The 18,860-nt window shown below is 35.5% G+C and overlaps 1 protein-coding gene across 1 annotated transcript in view; it reads left to right on the top strand.

The window, feature by feature from the left end:
- LOC150108409 (cilia- and flagella-associated protein 276-like) overlaps positions 1-14,837 on the top strand; it is a 66,438-nt gene extending 51,601 nt beyond the window's left edge. Inside the window, exons 2-3 of the mRNA XM_090415827.1 lie at positions 6,422-6,654; positions 14,631-14,837. Of these exons, the coding sequence (XP_090271953.1) occupies positions 6,422-6,654; positions 14,631-14,832 (435 nt within the window). The 3' untranslated portion in view covers positions 14,833-14,837. The remainder of the gene's footprint in view (positions 1-6,421; positions 6,655-14,630) is intronic.
- Positions 14,838-18,860: the final 4,023 nt, after the last annotated feature.

The following is an 18,860-nucleotide window of genomic DNA, read 5'->3' as shown; positions in this document are numbered from 1 at the left end:
ATTAATTGTAATCCATTTTTATTCTTATTTCGTGATTTTGTTTGTGTCGTTGATTATATATTTTCTCACATCTTAATGGAATTTATATAAAGAATCAGTAAGCTATTTTCTGATAACTGTGATGTATTGAATGTGAATACGATTGCCGTATTATTTTAAAGCTTTCGTTGAACCGATGTCTAAAATTTTCGTCAGAAATTTCCCATTCCTTAAAAAAAAAAAAAAAAAAAAGGAAACGAAACGAAAGAACAAAAAGAAGGCGGTTTTCAATATATGCCCTAATGAAAGCGTCGTTAGAGCATAGAGAAACTGTGTCCTAACGTTTCACTTCGGCAAGGATTGCACTTTTTTCCAGCTTACGATGATGCTGGAAATAATTTTCTCCGAAATGCCCATAATTTCCATAAAATACAACAGTTTAAATGACGATTTGGTTATGATGTCTGGAAATATTCATCAGTAATTAATATTACTTTCCTAGTGGTGTTCAGTCAGTAACCAGTAGTACGATGTCCTTTGGTTGTCAAGACCCGGATTAGAATTCCGTCATAGGACGCGAAAAACCTTCATAAGGACTTTTCAAGGTGAAGATGAGTTAGCCGGTCTTATAATGCAGCAGGATTTTTGCTTTCGTAAAACAGGGAAACTGGTCAGAAGAACACACTTGATGAACAGAAACAATACACTGACGTTAGCTGCTTCGGTCATAATTCTAAACAACAAGAACAGTCCAGCAGTGAATATGAAACTAATAATCATCACTTTATTCGGAACTATACGGAACTATATCAACGCTTCAAGTAACTTTGTCAATTCGAAAATGTTACCATTAACCCAAGGTACAAATTAATTGCAGTTTTTTTTTAATTATTATTTCTCGTGAATGGGATTGCTATAAAGTGTATTTAAATATAATTCTACGTTTTGCCACACTCAGGGCCGCCCCTAGGAATTTTGCTGCCCCGTGTAGTAGCATATTTTGTCGCCCCTTCTCCCTTATTTTTCGTATACTTTATGCCAACTTTGCCGCCCCAAAAAAACTTGGCGCCCCGTGCAAATGCACGTCTTGCACCGTCGGTAGAGCCGGCCCTGGCTACACTGAAAGGAAAAAAAAAAAACATTATCCTTTGCCTACAGTGTCAGCTTGTTCAAGTCATCCTAAAGGATTTCTGTATCTCTCGGTGGCGGCTTGTACATAAGCACTGCGACACTGCAGCACCTCCAAGGAAAAAATGAAAAAATTAAATTTTGTTTGTGTTTATAAATAACAACAATGCTTACAACCTTATATAAATGCAATACAATATGTTAAAGGTTACAGCTTATGTTTCGGCATTGATTGAATAGTTAATAATTAGAATTGTTCGATTAACGCTTTAGATTACGAAACAAATGCACTGCGATCTAACGCAGTGTCGGAATTATCACGTTCGGCCAATTGCAGCTAGACTCGCCGATATTCGTTTGCGCTTGCCATTGCACGTAACAAGTGAATCTGACACTACTCGTTTGAGCAGTGTCACTACAGATAAATTTGCTTGTACGCGTTATTTCTGTGAGATGCGAAACTTTTATTATTGGTGCGTATTCGTGGTGAGGGTGAACTATTTTTCGTAAATCTTATTTTATTTTGTTAAAATAACATATAATTATTTATTTATTATAGATACAAGGCTGAATTATGACGAGTGTCACTGTTGAAAATATGAAAAGAATTATATTTTTTCAATTATCGTTACAGGAAACAAATGCACTGCGATCTAACGAAGTGTCGGAATTATCGCGTTCGGCCAATTTCAGCCTAAACGAATATCGGCGAGTCTAGACTCGCCGATATTCTTTTGCACTTGTCATTGCACGTAACAAGTGAATCCGACACTGCTCGTTTGATAAATCGCTACAGATAAAGTGTATGCATGCGCGCGTTATTTCTGTGAGATACGAAACTTTGATTATTGGTGTGTGTTCGTGGTGAGGGTGAAATATTTTTAAGAAAGCAATTTTTTAATATGTAAATTTATTTATTAATAAATTGGTTACTGATTAAGCAAAAAGTTTTTTTTTTTTCCAGCACCCCCACTTAAAAATTTCACCGGCCGCATTTCTGTTATTTACAACTGCCCCCCTCTACAACTTAGTATCATCAGCCAACACATAAATATCACTTATTCACCTACCTCGAATATCATTAATATAGAGATTAAACAGCAATGGACCAAGACCAGCGCCTTGCTGCACACCTCTGTTCACCTGCTAAATCTTTGATTCTACTCCACGATATAAAATTTTGTCTAGTAACCATCCCCTCATCCATATCACCAGCCTTATCCACCCCAATTCGCTTCAGTTTACTTAACAGATTATCATGCGGTATCCTGTGAAATGTTTCAAAGTCGAAGAATATCGCAGTGTACGCAGTTACCGCCATTCTTTAGTATAAAAACAGAGTAAACTGCTAAAGCAAGATCCTTTGCATAAGTCATGCTGTCCTCTATAAAGTATCATATTCTTATCCACCCATTCTTAAATTTGTCTTATTATATACCCTATACTAAACCAGGCCAAACAAGGTCTTAGCATGATTTTATTATTGTCAGAGCTCTCCAGGGAGTCAGGGACTCGTCGATGGAAATACGGGTAGGATAAAGCTTCGTGGTAAGTGATCACTTATTTGAAGTACGTAATCGCTTTATTAGGGACCAATTAACTTGAAACATTATGGAAAATCAACTAGACGTAAACGCACTGTAAGTATTTATCATTCAATACAGTGCAAGAGTACAGTCTTTCCAAGTTTGTTCTGAAACTGAAAAGGCTGAAAATTCACGGAAACATGAATGCAAAAATTGAAAGGTCCTTACCTTTATATTATTCTGAAGTCCTTCATTTATCCTCGAAACTTGTAGAGTTACCGAGAATCTAATCGAGAAAGTTCCATGAAGCACACGAAACATTATCAAGAGAAATGCAGAAATGCTCTTTACAACAACAACAACAATAACAAAGCATTTAAAGCATGGTTTCATTAGCCTGTTGAACAACAAACTCTTCTCAATAAACGCAATTATCTATCAAATTAGTGTCTCCTAAACGATAACGCTTTTCTTTTCTTAATAAATCTATAACCAAGCTTTACAGATAGCGCTAACATCATCCAGTTCATGTCTTACTTTTCCCGCTGTTAATTTGTCCGTTCAACCATCCAATGAAAGTGCACAGCCACGAAGTTAAGGTCGCAACATCATGTCTTGCGGTTCAATAATTCCACATGTTGACTGCATGTAAGCTGCTTAAAGAAAAACCATTGTCGATTATGGGTGAAACAAATGGCATCCTTTAAAAAAGTGAACTGAATTTATTATATTCTCAAAATTCTTCATTTGAAATACAGTCGCGATGTTTAAGCAAGATTTGTTGTATATTTTACGGCAGTGTAAATTGTTACAGGGAAAAATAAAAAGTCTAAAATTCTGTTATACTCGTATATTCACAAAGATAGTATTCTTTCCAAGTGTCTATACCAGACAAGTATATAATAAATGCCATTTGTTTCATCCATTACAGTTTAATGAAATAAAATCCATTCTCAAAAATGAGTGAAGTTTAAGGGGAAACAAAGGATTTAATTAAACATAAAAAGGCAAAGAAATTTTAAGCTAAGTATGATCAGAAAAAGGGAATTTCTTGAAGTAATTTCTGATTATATCCGATGTTAGTGCGCACATATACAAAAGCAATATTACCTCCAGAACAATGTCTGCAGTTGTCCGTGTTCGTTCATGGCTACATTATAAAATTAAATTGAGACAATTAGGGGTGGAGAGAAAATTGCAGTACTTTTAAAAATCAGCGCCTTAGCAGACGTACAATTTCAGTATTTTATCTGCCTTAAGAAACAGAATGCAGGGTATCTGAAGTACTTTTGGTTTTCAGATACAAATTAAATTTCAGGTGAAATTACGGCTAAAGTAACTAAAACTACCAAGTCATTTTGTCTATTAACAGTATATGTCCTCCTTCTAGTTTATCTTGTTTTTTAACGATGAAAAAATCCGGGTTGTCACAGAGAAAACACTACCCACTAGCACCACCTACCCCTGCAAGCGACTGGCTAATTCAGCTTTTCTTGAAAAATATCTTGTAAAGTTTCCTGACATCCCAGACATCGCTTTCCAATTCAAGATATGGAGTTGTCTTCAGGGTGAAGCGAAGGAACACTGTTAAAATTTCATAAATGTTATTTGGAAAAAAGTGTAGAAAGTCCACTTTTTTATTTACAGTTGTTAGGTCAAATATCGTAAATCGAACACACACATATAATAATAATAATAATAATAATAATAATAATAATAATAATAATAATAATAATAATAATAATAATAATAATAATAAACGTACTCATCCAATGTGAAAGGTATTTTATGTCAAACAGTGCAGTACTCACATTGCATGACAAGGCAAAGCAAATTAACTGCATGATTTTAAATATTAATCCGACGCATGCATACGAAATAATAGGTTTACCAAAGTTAAATAGCTCTTTCCCTTTTGATGTCTTTTCTGTAGCACGACATGAATACCAAACTTATAGTCAATTCCAAAGTTCCCTATTTAGCCTGAATACCTAACCATTTCAGACTATAAAGGGTTCCATTGATTCTTAAGCCCTTTTCTGAAGCTAGTCGCTCACTGCTCATTACAAAATCACTGAGGCTAAAATTCGACCTGCTATAACTCTGGTTTTAAGTTGAGTATTATCGGTCCGCTACTTTCATTCGGAAAAGGTGTTGAATATGACCAGCCTGCAAATCTTAATTCCAATTAATGGAAAAACTGGAGCACTGCACCCTGAAAGCGTTTTTTTTTTATTTTTTTTTATTTTTTTAACCTCCTGTTTTATCACACCACAGACAATATGGAGGAGGAGACGGAAATGAAAAAAAAACATCGTTCAGTCGATTGTGTCCAAATCTGAAATGCAGTTGCTTCTTGCGTTACTAAAAATCCTGTGATAATTTTAGCTCATTCGATAAATATGAAGAGAAGAAAGAGGGGGGGGGGGGGGATTTCATCCTACGCAGACAACTTCTACAAGTGTCATTGTTTCTGACAATGCTTAATTAAGGTCCGCTGAAAAATTCAGTCGATTGGGTTAAGATGAAGGTGCAGTTTTTGCACCTTCATCTTAACACGATCGTTCATCTTAAATCGACTGTAGAGATGGTTGCTTCCTGTTCACCCACTAGGTGATCACTCTGTTTTATCTCAAATACAGTTATATGGCTTTATTTTCTTTGTTTAAGATCCTCCGGAATATTTAACTAATCGGAGACTACATTCTCGGGCGCCTCTACGGGTAGCATCGATCAGCTTATTTCGACCAGCTAATCCTCGACTTTTTTTATGTACTTCATCTAAAAAAAAAAAAAAAAAAAGGGCATTTCATTAGGAAATATCTGAACCCAAGTATACCGAGAAAGCAGGAGGCTAGCCGCAATTTAGAAGCGACTACTTAGCTGATAATATGGTTCTCCGTAGCACAGTTTGGAAGACAGACTGTGCACTACTACGCCTTTCGACTGGAAAAGATTTGAGTTCGACTCTTACGAACTTTATATGGACTTTTATATATGTGGTCTTTCTTAAGTGAACGTGAATTAGTCTATCTCATATAGAGGGAGTAGGATTTTTTACTCACGGAAGCTTAAGTTTTTCATCCCAAATCGGCTACAGAAAGCACGAAATTAATATATAAAAATACTACTAGTGACCAGTAGATGGCGTACTGTGCAGATGGAGGAATAAGTAGTGTAGAGATGGTGGGTTATGATGGAGAGTGTCTTCCCACAATGAGTCATTGGAAGCGCCACGTAATAAGAATATTCTTTTTATTGCCGACAATGTGAACACTCTTCTAAATTTCGAGCTCTAACAGCAGCAGCAGGAAAAGAATGCATATAAAATTAATGTTAGTAAAGTTGCAGCTTTGGAAATTTCAGCCAATCTTTTGTTTCTTCAGCTTCGGCTGACTTTTTATTTTCTTTTATTTATTTATTTACATGTGAAATAAATTGGATAAGATAATCAAACCACAGCAGATAATTTGAATTTATATGATGTGAAATAATCAAAATGATCATAGAAACATTAGACTGATCTTACAAAGAGAAAAATGACTTCATGAGAATTTTTTTTTAAAATAATAATAAAAGTTTCTATAATTGGTTTACGACTAATTTATTATTTTTATTTTTTTAAATTTTTTTTATTGCTTTCATGAAACACACATATAGAGAGAAAGAGAAATCATAATACCCGGACTGCCAATAAAAAAATACAGTCCCTTAAATAAATAAACTTTAGTCTTCTAATAAAAAAAAAACTTTTACTGTAGTAAACTTTGTTTTACTTTAATTTCTAGCATGCTAGACCCACAAGCAGCACTGCCGTCGCTCAACGACAATCCCCTTGGTATCAGTTACATGCCACGCCGACAGTCTCTATATGGAAACGTTATGGCATTGTTCCGCCTACTCCAATTCACAAAGACGCCCTGGATTATCCTCTCAGGGCTACATACAACCAGAGTATCCAGTTCGACGATTCCATCGAGGATACTCTGATGCAACCTGAGACGGTACATCTGAAAAGTGGGTAAGTAACTCGATATTCATCAATATAATAGAGAAATTTTTAAGCAAAATTCTCGATTTATCAAATTTATAAATGGTTTCTCAACAACTGTAAGTCGAAACACAAAATCAGAATAAAATTTCATCTACATTTACAGTTACCTCTTAAAGAAATATATAATTAACAGCTCTGTAGAATATGTGAATAAAAATAAGATAGTTCAGTTCGTGATAAAATTTTCTTGAAGCTTTTCGACAGATAGAAGGTATTAATTTGTCATGTCAGTTGGGAGTGCTTCGTCTGCCAATGAGCTCAATGAGAGATACGATAGCTATTGTGTAGATAGTTCGGGTCTCCCGAGATGAGTCTTCGGACTCCATGACCATACAACAATTATAACAATATTTACATACGTTTAAAATCATTATATAAAGATTATCCAAAAGTGAAATATAAGTCGTTTCAAGCAGAAAATGACATAACAATTTAAGTTAACAACTTACAACATTTAAGATTTTATAACGTATAAAATTACAGATAATTACTGTAAGTAACGCCTACGTAAAAAGAACACTTGTCTATTGAAAGGTTAATAAAAAATATAATGTAAATTTTGAGACATGAGAAAATAGCTTAAAGACATGTTTGACTGAAATACGTAAGGTACATATTAGATATCAAAGAGCCTTGGTAACAGTTGGTTTTGACACGCCCTTTGATAGGAAAGACGTGGGTTCGAATTCCGTGTACAACAGGAAGAACCTTTAACAAGGCTTTTCAACTGGAAGTGAGTTAGCCAGTCTTATATCGAGGTGAATGAATATCTTTTCCCGGGAATTCTGGTTTTTCCTCCCGCATCGAGGCAAACAAACCAGGAGAATGCACGCTAGTTACACACAAAAACAACCTTATCCTAAAATTACGGTTCCGAAAGCCAAGGACACTTGACAGGTCGTGGGCCATTAAAGACCTGTAAGTACTATAGATTATTATGATTATTATTATTATATCTTAGATATCAAGCATTAAATATATAAACAAATTATTTTAACAAAAGTAACAAAATCGGCCTTATTATTCCATGGGTATCAAAATGGGCCTTTTTAAATTGGGTTTCCCATCATAAGTGAAAAAAAAAAAAAAAAACACGCAGAACCATATTCTTTTTGCTATAAATACTCAATATTCTTATTGAGTATTTCTTTGACCAATTCTTATGAAGTAGTCAATCAGTAAATATCATTATTCTTAAAAATTGATTGCAAGATATCATCTATTGACTGAAACATTCAGTATTCACAGAAATGCATGAAACAATCGTATTTTCGTTCCAAAAATAGCAAAGCATAATTGTATAAGGTGTATGATTATTTAATGTATTATTAATATTTTAATTAGTTTTTCAATTATTCATATATTCATCATCAACAAGAACCTTCTAATTTTTTTAAAATTATTTTTGACATATTTATCTTAGAAGTTTTCTTTGCAAGAGACCTCAAAAACGGATTCCTACTGATCTCACGTTTACTCTTCGACTAGCAATTGATTTGCTTTAAAAAGAATAACATGAGAACTAAATGTGAATAGGCGAGAGCAGTCTTGTTTGTATGATTATATCCTTACTGTGAAGAAAATGGTCTTCATATGAATAAGGAAGTCAGCTCATTCTATCCTCCACAATAAAAAATTCGGAATTATCGCAACGTTAAAAAATATGGTCAGTGCATAATGAATGAATCAACCAATTCATTCAAAACCTAAGCTCTCCTTACGTTCGCGTTGCGGGATTTTGCGGTATGGTAGTTACGCTTATGGCGTCACATGAATGGTAGCTAGATGGTTTCATGGAACAGTAATTAGGATTTCATTAATAACGTCCATTGAGGAGACAGAGAAGACAAGTTACATTTTCTGCTTATTGATTGCTTGTACCTATGAGGCTAGTTAGCTATTAGTACTGGCCGGTGTATTTGTTTTGTAAGATGAAGTACTCTAGTTTCCAGGAGAGGAAAACCATTCCACCCCATATGAGACCAGCTAACTCATCTTCAGCTGAAAAGCTCAAATAAAAGTTTCTTACCTTCAGCTGAAAAGCTCTGATAGTTGTTCATCGCAGTCGTGAAGGCGACGCAATATTTGCCTTTTGGTAAATGTCGCATCGCCTTATGACTGCTACGCAGGTGCGCTCATTAGCAGAGTAAAGCTTCAGATCCGGAGACTTTTGTGGTATAAACAAGCTTAAGTGAATTCAAACTCATACTTGAAATAAAGATTTATTTCGCATAACTCCGCATCACAACCTTATGATCTCTACCCTCTTCTCCCAATTAGACCATTAACATGTTTGCTTGATTTGCTTTTAGTGACAAATTCATGTAATGCACTCTTAGTAATCCCTTTTTTTTTTTTTTAAATCAGCCTCAAACACGAAAGGTCATAAAATCGATTATGCATGTGGGTAGTTTGAGAATGGAATGAGAGTAAGAGTTCGTTTATGTGTTTTTTAAATAACTAGCATTTGTAGTCCTTGAAGTAAGAGGGGGGTATCAAAAAGAATGAAAGAGAAGGAGATGGTTTGGTGTGTTTGTACTTCGACTGGAAAGGATTGATCAGCTGTTTCACGTTCTTTATGGATTACAGGAAAGTAGAGGAATGATGGATACCACGTCAGTAGGAGGACACTCATGAAAGCTCCCGTAGATAAAGTAGCATCAAATGTTTGTGAGATAGCGGTTGGAATGAGTTCATGAGCGAGGAATCATCAATTAACCGATCACCTCCTGGACTGCAAGAAATTGTGCTCTTGGTGTGTATACCAAACTATCATAATTTGATTATTTTCTAGCACCAAAATGGAAATTAATTTAGTACATCTTAATTTGACACACTTGTGTTAAAGTTTATATACTGTACGTATATAAACATGCGCTCTTTAAGTCGATGTGTCTATTAGCGTGGTCTCATGCCACAGCTGTTGAGACTAGCACGTTATATAAAATTTGTTAATTCCATAATAAACCAGTTAATCTTATCTACATATTCTGTGTCTGCTAGTTGTGCGCCATCTAGACATTTTTGCTTGTCTTGCTGATGGAAAGCTTTGCTAACACCGACTGAGACCTGATAACTCGCCATCAGCTGAGAAGTCCTTAGGAAGGTTCTTTGTCCTATATAAGATATAAGTAGGGATGTAACCACGATTTGCCAGAAGCGTCAGATTTATCCAACTTTTATAGCCAAATATGTAGAAAGGAACTTAAATGTTTCGAAAATTTACCACAGAGCTTATGAGAACATAATCTTCTCATACACTCTGTAGTAATTTTCGAAACTTAGAAATGTAGAAAGGATTATGATAGATGGATTCATAGTATCCTCTGTGTTGATATCTTCTTATAAAAAACATCTTAGCTCAATACTTTATTATCTTACAGTGCACCCAACGAGAGTTCACTTATGATTAATTTAATTTTCTGACATCGTTGTCCTGAATGTAGTTTTTGTTCATAAAAAAATATTGTATTTAATCAATAAAGAGCCAAAGGCTTCGTTTTGGTGATATTTAATAAATAGAAAAAGGAGATATTAACGATCCATCCTTATTTCATAGCAGGGGAAAAAAAAATATAGAAACTTTGAAAGTCCGAAAATTGACCAGAGAGCTTATTAGAATAATAGTCGTAGAGAGAATTGTATTTTTTTTAAATTCATTGTTATGCTTGCGTTTTTATCAATTAATCACACACACACACACACACACACACACATAGTATGTACTCCTTTTTATTCTGTATCACCCAAATATTTTGTTGTTTTCATATTTTACATTTTGCTGATTTTGAACTAGCATATCAATCGTAAAACTTTCCAAATATTGCTTTTTTATTATTCATGACCAAACTGTATTAATATTTTAAGACAAATTGTAACCGGTACTGTCGACAGGGTGTAGCATAGATGCAGCCTCCCTCACGGCACGGCTTAATAAGGGCGTTCGTTCAGCCATATTGCGGTAGGCGCCGTCGCGATGCTAACAATTCCTGTTAGAGTGCAGAAAGAAGTTTTACCAAGCTTAAACTGATTAAAAATTATTTGCGAACAGCAATGACCCAAGAAAGATTGGTTGGTCTAGCAACTATATCGATAGAGGCGGACATAGCTTATAATTTAAATTTAGAAGATCTTATAAACAGTTTTATTCTGCGATATCCCCTTAGAGCAAATTAATTAATATTATTATGCAATCGTTTTGCATTAATGTTTCTCTTGTAATAAAAGCAAAATAGCAATTGGAGATTTTCGTATATTGTATTTTTGTCTTATAATCCATCAGCGGCGATATTTAATTGTTTGCCTCAAGGAGCCATTTAATCTTGCGACGGCCCTGATTTTAACACTTCATAATACAGCATAAACAACTTTTAAGACTACATAATATAGACTAAAATAAAATACACACATACACAGTACCTGCCGCAAACGGCATGCCTCTGTATGTGGTCGCGCGAAATAAAGGGAAGCTTTTCCCGATTGGTTGATTTTGTTATCGTAGCAGAATTTTTTCTGCTTCGGCCGAAGCCAAATATTTGAAAACTACGCCGAATCGGTTGAATTCCGAAACAAAACGAATATTTGGCGCATCTCTAGATATAAGGATCTAGTCAAATATCGTCGCTACTGATTGATCTGCAGAGCCTGCAAGTCAGTACACCTTTAATCTCCCCCACCCCCATACCATGAACTTTCCATTCTCTACTAACCCACTTGTCAGTTAGACGGACGTTCTTCTTAAGTGGAACTTATATACCACAGTTACTTTTCCTCCTCCCCCTCCTAATTTAAACACTGCCGACGATCCGGGATAGTGGGATGAACACAGGTGGGAAAATAAATAAATAATAAACAATAAATAATAAACCAATAAATAAAAAATAATAATCCTTTTCTTCTGCTTAATACTAGCATTCTTCATTATTTCTAAAATTCTTGGACATTTTCTTGCCTGCTTTGCTTTTTCTAAACAGAAAAATAAATAAAATGAATGAGCAATAATCAACTGCTCAATAGAAACTATATATTTCATACGTGCATTTGAAACTTCGAGACTTTATTCTCAGATTTCAATCTGCCTATTTTGTCCGTTGTGGCTTTAAATGAAAACTTAGTTTCACAGATTTGCAAAAAATAGTTTCATCTTGAGGTCATAGGAAACTGACATTTGATTTCCCCTGATTCTCATCTTGTAATGTTCAACTTTGTCGATAATGGTTTTCAAATGACAATGTAATAACCGATTTGCCTTTCATTCTCATTGCGATTCTCGTTGAGGAAAGATGCACTTGTATTTAGAATATTTTGTTGCGGTATATATAAACTGGTTAGGCTTCATATAATAGTGACATCCACCGAGTTTATCAATGGCGATATGCTTTAATCAAAAGCAATAATAAAAACTTGAGATTACGTATCTTCATAGAAAACCTTCCATCATGATAATAGGGGAAAAAAAAGAAAGAAAAAAAAAACTACTAGAGCTTCAATTTTGTCACTAACTTCGATTACAGAGTTAGTCAATCTTTAGCATAGGAAGGTAGGCTCTTTCTGAGAAGAAACTGGAGCATTGAGCTTCACAGCTCGACAAAATAGACCGTAGAACACAAGAGTTCATAAATAAATACTAATCACGGTCAGGAATATTGCATCTCATCTAGCATGCAGTGGGAATGTACTCAACAGATGGTCAGTTTCCCCAAAAGGTCAACATTCGAAGAATGCTGCCTACTCTCTGATTAATGAAAAGACTGAATACGAGGATTTAGGTGGTCTGATTCAACCTTGTAACAATGTAAATTGCCTAAGCATTACTATTATTATTATTATTATTATTATTATTATTATCATCATCATCATCATCATTATTATTAAGAGAGACCTCCAGGGAGTCAGAGACTCATCGAGGGAGGCTACTACACACACCAGCTATCATACGCATTATTGAATTCATTCACTCTGCTTGCACTCACAACATCCAGTGGCAATCCAATTCCAATCATGCACCACCCTTTGAGAGAAAAATCTAGTCCTCACCCCCCTTCTTGGCAGCCTTCATTCTCAACTTCCAAGGATGTCCTCTCGTACTTTCACCACCCTCCATAAATTGAAAAATTCCATCTACTGGTATCCTGTATGACCCTTTCAGAAGTTTGTAAGTCTCAATCATATCACCCCTCTTTCTCCTGTTTGCTAGCGTCTGCAGTCTACAAATTCTCAATCTGTCTTCATAATCAGTATTGCACAAACCTTTTTTTTAAAGCATGGAAGTATGAGACAGTCATAATCATATTATTTATGTTTAGAACTTCTTGGATTAATGTAATTTGATGTATTAATGTATTAAATGTTTCCATTTGTTTTGAATCTTGTGTTTGCCTGATTTCTTTTCATTGCACCGCTCATTTAATAGTTCGAATCTAAGCGGGAACCCTATTTAATGAGAAAGTAGCATAAGACTAGAGAACCACGACTGCCATATAATTTAAGGATAAATGTCTAAAGAGAGTTTCGAATCTGAATTAGATTATATAACATTGTGCTTGCTGATGATTGATTTCACAGTATTCTTCATACAAATGTGAATGCAAAGTGGCACAGTTAAAAATAAATTTTCTTTGTGTTCAAAAGTGGAGTCAGTCAACAGCCAGAACACACAACGGAGAAGAAAGACGTCACAACATCACCCTTCTTTCTCCTGTTTGCTAGCGTCTGCAGTCTACAAATTCTCAATCTGTTTTTATAATCAGTATTCCACAAACCTTTTTTTTTTAAAGCATGGAAATGTGTAACAGTCATTTTATATATAGTCAATTTTTTATATTAAATTAAATTTTGGTAAGTTACACACAGTCTCATTTTTAGATACTTGAAAACAATTGCATCTCAAATGAGCAAATATGTAAGACTAGAGATAAGAACCTGCTTGGGCAAAGGGGGGGGGGATTAAAGTTTTAAGATGTCTTTAATCAAACATTTCTGATAAATTAATAGGATTTAAAGTCTGGCACAGCCACACAAGCTACAATTTTGTCAGAACTGACAGAAGTATTTGAACACTGTTACAGCTGGTAGGGTCAATAAACAGTATAGCTTTGGGTCCGTCTTTCACCTTTAGCTAATTTCTAAGTACATTTTGAAAAACATGATCTTTACACTGCGGTTCTTAAGCTTTTTATCTAGCTAAGACATATTTTCTTCATTTGGCCACATGGCTCTGATGTGTTAGATACATTCTTTCTCCATTCAACAACTATGCTTTGGCCTTTCTAGGACTTTAAATATATCTTCCTAATGGTACTTTTTTTTGTTTCTTATCTTATATTTTTCATGTATCTGTCTCTAAAATAATGCTTTAAAAAATTGAGTAAAAAGCCAATGACATTATACAAGGGGTAATCCTAAAGAAAAAAATAGTCAAAATGGCCATAAAAATTAATATTAATTTAGAGGAGTAGCATGGAAAATTTTCCAGAAATAATATTTATAGTATTCTCCCCCCCCACACACACACACAGTTCAGAGAAAACCAACTGGCATGGATATATATACGTTCACGAACTTTCTCATCATCCACTCTTCTAAAAATATGTTATTATAAAGTGGTTAACAGTGCTTTAGAAAAAAACAGCCAGGAACTAATTTTTTTTTTTTTAAACCTTCAATGATTTCAAATCACACATCAAGCTGGCTGGCTGTCATATGGGCTAGCTTATTATGAGCAAAATGGAACGTCTGCCAGTATCACCTCTACCAGCAATTATGTTCTGATATCATTAAGATCAAGCAAGCCATGCACAGAATCAAATGGAAAGCGGGGGGGGGGGGATCTTACTGTGGTAAAGGTCTTGTGTGAAATATTACATATTTATAATGCAGATATTAATTATTATTGAAATTATAAATACTGTAAATGAAGCTGAGTCTGTTTTACACTTTTCTAGCCTTCGAGAATGTCAACCACTTCCACCTCCTCCCCCTAGAGAGAAGATATATAACCATCCAATTTTCATTGCACCTGTCAAAGAAAAGCTCAACTATTACCATGCCAAGATCGCTATCGGTAAGCCAGTAAGCATATTCAACTTGTTAGTTCTGCTATTGATATGTTTATTTATTCCACGAATTTTTATATTCAAAAAGTAACTGCTCTAATTTAAAATCTTTTAAGGAGTATCGCTCTTTTTTCTGCTGTGGCATAAAGAATGTTTGCCAGTGGTGAGATTTACCACTATAAACCTCGATAGTGCAACGCGAGACCCGTGAACTTAGGAACTCGTTGAAAGCGCTCAGGAGCTAGTTCTAGAGGGTTGAGAGATATCTTAAATTCTTAAAGAGGAATTCAGCTAAAAGCTTGTTTCGACGGGGGGGGGGGGGGTATATAAAGAAAATTGTCGCAGTCATAACACAATCAATCGTTTGCTAATTCAATCAAACTGAATTCCTATGGACTACTTAGGAAAATATCATCCCATCTGCTTATAAAAATTGGACGTGATTTTAAACAAATAGTAACGTGTTCAAAGAGGGGTTTCGCCTTTGGTGGTAAGCTGCGGTAACTTACATCTCTTGCGCAACGGAACTTTCAAAGCAGCACTTTAATATCAAATGCCATTTCGTACTCTCTTACTTTTAGTTGAGAAAATGATCCCATCTGAATTATTGTGTAATGATACAATTTGTAGCTCTTTCAGTAATATTCCAATTACATAAATAATAATGATTTGTTTGCATGATAACTTGCATTAGAAAGCAATCAACTGATGGTTTGCTCGATTTCATTGTCGTGACAGTTTACAATGGTATTTATTTTTATTTAAGTGATGTTATGTTTAAAACGCACTTAGTGCTGCTTGCTAATTTGATACTCCGAGATTATCACAGAAATGTGTTTTACAGTCAATTTCAAAATATTATAAATACAATATTAAATGTTTTCAGTGAAACATTATGAAATATAATATAACGTTGATAATAATAAAAGCTGGTAGCAATCAGTTATTTTTAACCCTACACCGTTAAAAAAATAAGCTGTTGTTTTTCGTTAAAATGATAATCCTTATGAACTTACACAGCAAGGTCATTCAGAATAGGCTGTTATAAACATCCATGCCTTTCGCGAGATTCAAACCCTTAATCTTTCATGTTTTTAGTGAAATGAAATGTTTTCAGCGAAACATTTTTCTTCTTCTTATTATTATTATCATTATTAAGAGAAACCTGTAGGAAGTCAGACTCATGGAGCTAGGCCACATACTACATTTACCAGCTATCATACTTGTTCTTGTATTCATTCACACTGCTTGCAATCACATCCAATGGCAATCCATTCCAATTACGCAACACTATGAGAGAAAAAATCTATTTATTCTCAGTTATCAAAGATGCCCTCTTGTCATTTCCCCACCGCTCCATAAAGTGAAAAATTTCATCACCTGAAATCCTGTATGAGCCGGAAGTTTAAGTCTCAACCATATCACTCTTCTTTTTCCTGTTTGCTAGTGTCTGTTGTCTACAAATTATCAATCTGTCATCATAAACTGTTGTTTTTCGTTAAAAAGATAAGCCTTATGAACTTAAACAGTAAGGTCGTTCAGAATAGGCTGTTACAAACACCCATGCCTTTCGCGAGATTCGAACCCTTAATCTTTCTTTATGGTAAACAAGAAGTTGTTTTTACATATCGAGGTGGTACACTTGTATTGTTCATCCTGTGCACGTGTCGCATGTTTATGTGAAAAATACTCTTTTGTATAGTGAACATGTACTAGTGCTATGTGTATAAAGAACAAGATTATATTTAAGTGTACAAGTTAGGAACAACACAAATAAAAATATATGGGGGAGGCTGAAAAGTTCTGATAAACACCTAGAACAAAAGTGATATTAAATCAACTCTTCTTCTTCTGCAGATTTTCCCACTTAAGTAGGGTCGCTGTTTGTAGTGAGTGTCCTCCACAACCTCCTGTCTTGGGCTGTAGCTACATTCAAGTTCTTCATCCTCAAGTCCTCCACCATCTCCCTCCATCTCTTCTTTGGCCGTCCGCGCTTCGTCCTCCTCCCCCTGCACATCCATCTACATGACCTTTCTTCCCACATAATCTTTTTCCCTCCTCATCACATGACCAAACCATCTCAACCTTGCCTCCTGTATCTTTGCTCCTAAGTTCGTAACTTTCACGGTTCCCCCTTACATAGTCATTTCTCAGACGATCCTTTCTGGTCACACTGCACATCCACCTAAGCATTCTCATCTCCGCTACTTCCATCCAGCTGATGTTATTTTTCCTCAGGGCCACAGTTTCCATAGCACACGTCATAACTGGTCTCACTACTGTCCTGTAGATTTTGTCTTTTAGATTGATCGACACCCTCTTATCGCATAGCACTCCAGCCATCTCTCGCTCTCTCTCTCTCTCTCCAGTTCCTCCATCCTGCTTGTATCCTGCATCCTACTTCCTTCTCAGCCTCACCATCCTCTTTCATTGTGGAACCTAAGTATCTAAAGCCACTGACCTTCCTGATGACATTTCCTTCCAGCTCCAGATCTGTCTCCTGGCTGCCATCCACTTTGCAACACATATACTCTGTCTTACTTCTGCTCAGTCTCATACCTCTCTCTTCCAGTACTTTCCTCCAACTTTCCAGTTTAGCTGCTACTTCTTCTCTTGATTATGCACACAGAATGTCATCTGCATACAACATAGTCCAAGGCACGTCTTCTCTCGCCTCCTCCGTCACAATATTAAACAGGAACGGGCTTAATGCTGACCCTTGATGGAAACAACTGTCAGCATTAAGCCCGTTCCTGTTTATGAGGGGACTCACAGAGAAGATGGGGAGCCTTATGAGGGGATGGTGCAGAACATTAGTAGAGCGGAAGTGAAGGAGGCCATAAAGAGGATGAAGAATGGAAAATTGGTGTGCCCTAACAGGATCCCACTGGAGGCATGAAAGGCACTGGGGGAAGAGAGAATTGACCTGCTGTGGGACCTGTTAATAAAAGTTTGTCAACAGGAAAATATACCCAAGGAATAGAGGGAAAGTACTCTTGTCCCCATCTATAAGAGTAAAGAGGATGCACAAGACTGTAAGAATTACAGAGGAATAAAGTTAATGTCCCACAGAATGAAAATCCTAGAGGGTTCTTGATGGAAGACTGAGGAATGAGGTGGAGATTACAAAGGAGCAATTTGGCTTCATGCCTGATCGATCGACGACAGATGCTATCTATGGGTTACGGCATATGATGGAAAAGTTTCGAGAGAAGAAACGGGAGCTACATCTGGTATTTATTGATCTGGAGAAAGCGTATGATAGAGTGTCAAGGCAAGAAGTCTGGAGGTGTCTGAGGGAGAAGAAGGTACCCGAGAAATATATCAGGCTGGTGCAGGAGGTGTACAGAAATGTGAAGAGAAGAGTTCTGCACCATCGCCTCATAAGGCTCCCCATCTTCTCTATGAGTCCTCGCATTTTCTTCATTGAAAAGCCCTTCAAAGTATATTCTCCATCTGTTTCTTATATTCATGTCCCTCCTTAATACCCTTCCCCCAGAAGGGTATTAGGTGTTTATCAGAACTTTTCAGCCCCTCCTCCGTAATCATAAAATTAATCCATTTTTGTAATATTTATTATAGACTCGGATTTAGAAGTATCTTAAATAATGGAGGGAAATTATGAAGAATGATCTCTAAAAGATGCTTATATTTTTTTCAGAAATCATCTCTTAATCTTAATCTTTATCAATTTATCCTTTGCTCCATTTTGTTGAAAATTATTATCGAGTTTCAGTTCTCCTAAAACTCAGATTTTTAAAAAAGAAAGTTATGTTAATGCATGCAGTTTTGTTTTTCAGATGCACACATGAATTCATATTTGTTTTATAAGCTTCCAAATTACATTTAGAAATTTATTTTCTGTTGTAGTTATTATTCTTTTAATGTGAATGTCGATTGCCACAAAAGTGGAAATTGAACCCAAGCTTGTGAAATTGGACCACTTCTGGTTTAACATATCACTAGTCAGTTTACTTTTCATTCCACACGATTTCTTGCACTGTGTCAAGCAGCCTAATGTGTTCTTCATTGATACCATGTTTCTCTTAATATGCGTCTCATCTTCAGTGCCAAAGAAAATGATCATTATCATTTAAGCTTCCACCAGGAAGTGAGAAG

This window comes from Typopeltis vanoorti, chromosome 3, assembly GCF_054136105.1.
Source record: "Typopeltis vanoorti isolate ZY-2024b chromosome 3, IOZ_Tvanoo_1.0, whole genome shotgun sequence".
NCBI classification, from domain to species: domain Eukaryota; kingdom Metazoa; phylum Arthropoda; class Arachnida; order Uropygi; family Thelyphonidae; genus Typopeltis; species Typopeltis vanoorti.
The sequence above is the reverse complement of the archived record's forward strand: the minus strand, read 5'-3'. Positions and strand labels throughout refer to the sequence as shown.